Source organism: Tachysurus vachellii, chromosome 8 (assembly GCF_030014155.1).
Source record: "Tachysurus vachellii isolate PV-2020 chromosome 8, HZAU_Pvac_v1, whole genome shotgun sequence".
Taxonomy (NCBI): domain Eukaryota; kingdom Metazoa; phylum Chordata; class Actinopteri; order Siluriformes; family Bagridae; genus Tachysurus; species Tachysurus vachellii.
In genome coordinates, this window is record NC_083467.1 from 28,436,502 (window position 1) to 28,441,501 (window position 5,000).

A 5,000-nucleotide genomic window follows, 5' to 3' on the forward strand; every position below is an offset into this window, starting at 1 on the left:
AATGGCCGACACCTTCTAATGTTGTAGAGAAGGAACCGACATGTTCGTGTCACATGTCTGCAAAATAACAGACTGGATTGGAACTCTGATGCCATCTAGAAGAAGGACCACAGCGACCTGTACTTTCTGAAGAAGCTGAGGTCATTTCTGAAGGATGATGCTGAAAATGTTCTATAAGTCTTTTGTAGCCAGTGTTATCTATTTTTACTGTTGCATACTGGAGCAGTGACGTTGTATAGGTAGAGCTGGACTCTAGTGTAGTGTAGTGTAGAAGGATGTTGTCTAAGGGGCTTTTTACACATGGTCACTTCATGTGTTTTCTGTGATCCGATAACTATCCGATGGTAAAAAGACCAGGTCTAAATGCCCCCCGAAACGTTTTGGAGACGGATATAAATCCGATGGTACAAACCCCTTCAGGAGGTGGTCTGGGACGTGTTTCAGATGAAACTGGACAGGTGTAAATGAATGTGGTTGTTCAAGCCACATACGTCAGCGCTATACTCCTCCCAAACAGAAGTACGTCACTCAGGTGATCTTTCACACAGGCGTCTCGTTGGGTCTTAAAACGTGCTGCTGCTGCCAGCGAAAACACAGCAAACAGTAAACACTGTTTTTTGTAACATAAACGTCGTAACGAGTTTTTTCTTCTTCTTTTTGATCGCGTTCTGAAAACCGCACACACCAAAGTGTGTTCCGTTTCAATTACCCCGGAAACGAGGTAAAATATATCTGCATTTTGTGCGGGAGTAGAAAGATCGGATCGATATCCAATTCGCCGAGACGCGTTTATGTGGCCTAATGTAAATGGAACAGTTTTAACCAATCAGATAGCTATCGCATCAGAGACAACACGTGAAGTGACCAGGTGTAAAAAGGCTCCTAAGCTACTGGCCATCTATGACCACATCTTCAACCCGCTCCATGATGTCCTGGACGGATACTGTAGTACGTTCAGTCTCAGACATTCAACCAATGTTCTTCACAGAGCGACACAGGAAATCCTTCCTGCCTGTGTCCATCAGACTGTATAATTCCTGTGTACAGCAACACATCTCACTGTGCAACAGTGTTTGTATTTTTCGTATATATTATCTTAGTGTATATAAGTCTCTATTTTTGTATTTTTTATTTTGGTGATTTGGAGCTGCAGTAAAGGGGGGCACGGTGGCTTAGTGGTTATCACGTTAACACCTCCAGGGTTGGGGGTTCGATTCCCACCTCCACCTTGTGTGTGTGGAGTTTGCATGTTCTCCCCGTGCCTCGGGGGTTTCCTCCGGGTACTCCGGTTTCCTCCCCCGGTCCAAAGACATGTATGGTAGGTTGATTGGCATCTCTGGAAAATTGTCCGTAGTGTGTGATTGTGTGAGTGAATGAGAGTGTGTGTGTGTGTGTGTGCCCTGCGATGGGTTGGCACTCCGTCCAGGGTGTATCCTGCCTTGATGCCCAATGACTCCCCGTGACCCGAGGTAGTTCGGATAAGCGGTAGAAAATGAATGAATGAGTGAGTGGAGCTGCAGTAACAAACCCAATATCCCTGTGGGGATTAATAAAGTATTCTGATACTGATTCTGATCTTTACAACCAGGTCATGCAGATAAACATAAACACAATCAAAACATTTTGTCTTTGATAAAACTAGAAATATTTATGTAACTATAATTTCCTTAAAAAAAATAAAAAAAATAAAAGTTTATTTCTTTCTTCAGTCCTTATTTTCTATCCCTGTGTTTGTTTGTTTTTTCAGTTTTGTGTCTCTGACACTACAGGCAAATCCAGTGGTGTGAACTACACACAGACAACCAGACAACACACACTCTAAAAACTCTGACCTACCTCCAGGATTAAAGTCATCAACCTAGAATTTAAAAACTCTTTAAAAGTTCAAACCTCCATTACCCCGTAGCTTTTGATGCCAGCGCTGAGCTTCTGGAAAGCCGGGCATTGACCTCGATGATGCGGTACTCCAGAGAGTACGGATGCAGGGCGTACTGGATGTTGCACTCTCCCACAATGCCGAGGTGGCGCACCACTTTAATGGCTGTCCTCCGCAGCATGTGGTACTCCTCGTTGGACAGAGTCTGGCTCGGTGCCACCACGATCGAGTCACCTTAGACAGGATAAGAGAACAGTGTGAACTCCAGGATACAAACGGCTATAAACCTGATACGAGATGTTTTATGGGCAACGCTGCAAACTTTTCTCTCACTCACTCACTCATTTTCTACCGCTTATCCATACTACCTCGGGGAGCCTGTGCCCATCTCAGGCGTCATCGGGCATCAAGGCAGGATACACCCTGGACGGAGTGCCAACCCATCACAGGGCACACACACACACACACTCACACTCTCATTCACTCACGCAATCACACACTACAGACAATTTTCCAGAGACGCCAATCAACCTACCATGCATGTCTTTGGACCGGGGGAGGAAACCGGAGTACCTGGAGGAAACCCCCGAGGCACGGGGAGAACATGCAAACTCCACACACACAAGGTGGAGGTGGGAATCGAACCCCCAACCCTGGAGGTGTGAGGAGAACGTGCTAAACACTAAGCCACCGTGACCCCCTGCAAACTGTTCTGTGATCTTAAATATAAAATCCTCAGGTTCCTGTTATCGTGATCATGAAGAAATCGTCTAATCTCAGTGTTCCTCTCAGAAGGAGAATGTTTGGCACATGGTTGCTCATTTGTTAGATGTTCAGGATTCAGTTTTCCTCGTCAATGCATGAAAAACACACACAGCCTTCGCATCACTTTCAATCTAATCTCCTATATTCTATCTGCTTATACACCATTATGTTGTGTCTGGAGTCTTTATTACAGCCCTGATGTTGATCATGCTCTAAAGCTTCTGTCTGTAAGTCTATCATAATTAGCACATCATTATTTACCAGTGCTTGATAGCTGTAATGTAACTTTAGCATGTTTCCCTTTAGCATTTACAGTATCAATTAACATTAAGCATTAACACGATGAGATAACACGTTTAAATTTGTCCCGTCGCCTAATGACAGGGGAGCTGTTTCACCGTGGTAACATACTGTATTTGGCGTCCGACTCCCAGTGCTCCCACATTCACAGTCACCTACATTTTAATGGTTTTCACTGTGTTCAATTGGCATTCACTAAATTCCAGGGGTTTGGTTACCACGAAGTAAAGTGGGCGTGGTTTCTGGAGGTCTTGGAAAAACGCCCTCTTTGAAAAAAAAAAGCGCGTACCTACGATGGGTAATGAAGGACAAAACAGTCATACAGGTAGATTTTATATTTTATATATATTATGCTTTATTATCTTACAGTTAAGATATTTTTTGAAAACAAATAAACAACCAAAAACTACGGTTAGGTTAGTTAGATTATCAAATAGGCCACGCCTACCCCATGACGCAATACCTGTTACGCTGTTCTGAAATCCCTGGAAATAAAAGTGCATCCCGTGTTCAATTACGTAAGTTTGGTTTCTACACTTTAAGAGCACGATGGCTTCAATTCCACGATGCAAGAAACCGTTTCATTCCTGTTCTAGAAAATAATCAAATAAAATCTCAAGGCTTAATAAAGTGTGCTGCACCTGTGTGGATGCCCAAGGGGTCAAAGTTCTCCATGTTGCACACGGTGACGCAGTTATCAGCGACGTCTCTGACCACTTCGTATTCCACCTCCTTCCACCCCAGCAGAGATTTCTCCACCAGGATCTGACTGCTCATGGCTAAAGCCTGCCAAGCAACAAGGACAAAGGAAACTGCATAGAGGTTTGTTTTTTTGTGCTCTTACACATCTGTTACAGCTCAGGAGGAGCTCGCTAATTAGGTCATATAGCAGCAGACGAGCTAAATTAGAAAAACGTAAGATAAAAAAAAAGTGTTTGGTCCTCAGGCTTGGGACTCACTAAACGAGCGTTCCTTGGGGCCAGTGGAACAAGACATCTTATTAAAGGTATATTTCAAGCAGAAAGCTAACACGGGTGGTGTCAGCATTACGGCGAGTAATCGAGGCATTCAGCGCTTTTAGAAGGTAAGGATGGAAAAGGAAATCTAAGGCTTTACCTTAGAAAACAAAAAAGAAAAAAATCGGTTTTGCGCTTGAACTTCGAGAGCTCACGATCGTTTTATAAACCATTTTAAATCACGGTGTGATGGTGTAGTCGTAGCTGATGAAAGCTGTACCTTGTGTGCAGTCTGTTCCAGTTTGTGTCGGTCAGCGCAGAGGCCGGAGCCCAGGCCGCCGAGGGCATACGCCGAACGCACCATCACAGGATATCCGATTTCCTCAGCCGCCTTCAGAGCGTCTGCCACCTACAGGACAGCGTAAACTGTTATGACGTGTCACAGTGGATACGTTTTACTACAGCGGTTTTACGTTAAGCTTCGACTCATTCGCTATTTTTTATTTTTTCACTTTGGTCAGAACTTTGGATGATTAATTACATCATAAAGAGCCAAAACATGAAATATGGAAAATACATAAAGAAATGTACAAAAAGCTGTAATATCTTACTGATAGACAGACAGACAGAAGACAGACAGATAGATAGATAGTTACATTTTTTCTTGTAACTTTATGTCTCAATTACGTCTCAAGATTTAACAACCATTTTTATTTAAATTTATTAAAGATTTGTGATTTTTAACAGTTTGTAGTCACAGTTAATGTTGAGAAATGTCCACGAATCGGGTTAGTCGTCCAAAATGTTAGTCACTGTTGTGTTACTGTAAAAGCACAAACATACATCGGGAAGATCGTCACAATAAGAGCGGGTCTCACCGTCTTCACGGCGACGCTCGGCGCGATTCTCTCGTTGATCTCCTTCAGCTTGTCGGCAAACAGCTGTCTGTCCTCTGTGGCGATGATGGACTCCACAGGAGTGCCTAAAACCTTCACACCGTACTGCTGCAGCACGTTGCTCTGAAACAGCTCCACTCCTGAGACAGAGACACAGAGACACAGGTCGTGTCTCACGTTCACCTCCGCCTCGTCTTAGTAAAGACG

The 5,000-nt window shown here is 43.8% G+C and overlaps 1 protein-coding gene across 1 annotated transcript in view; it reads right to left on the reverse strand.

Annotated features, from left to right (window-relative positions):
- The window catches only part of cps1 (carbamoyl-phosphate synthase 1, mitochondrial), a 102,192-nt gene that overhangs the window by 71,154 nt on the left and 26,038 nt on the right, over positions 1 to 5,000 (reverse strand). Inside the window, exons 15-18 of the mRNA XM_060877118.1 lie at positions 4,776 to 4,933; positions 4,178 to 4,306; positions 3,583 to 3,727; positions 1,900 to 2,110 (exon numbers count right to left, since the gene is read on the reverse strand). Of these exons, the coding sequence (XP_060733101.1) occupies positions 1,900 to 2,110; positions 3,583 to 3,727; positions 4,178 to 4,306; positions 4,776 to 4,933 (643 nt within the window). The remainder of the gene's footprint in view (positions 1 to 1,899; positions 2,111 to 3,582; positions 3,728 to 4,177; positions 4,307 to 4,775; positions 4,934 to 5,000) is intronic.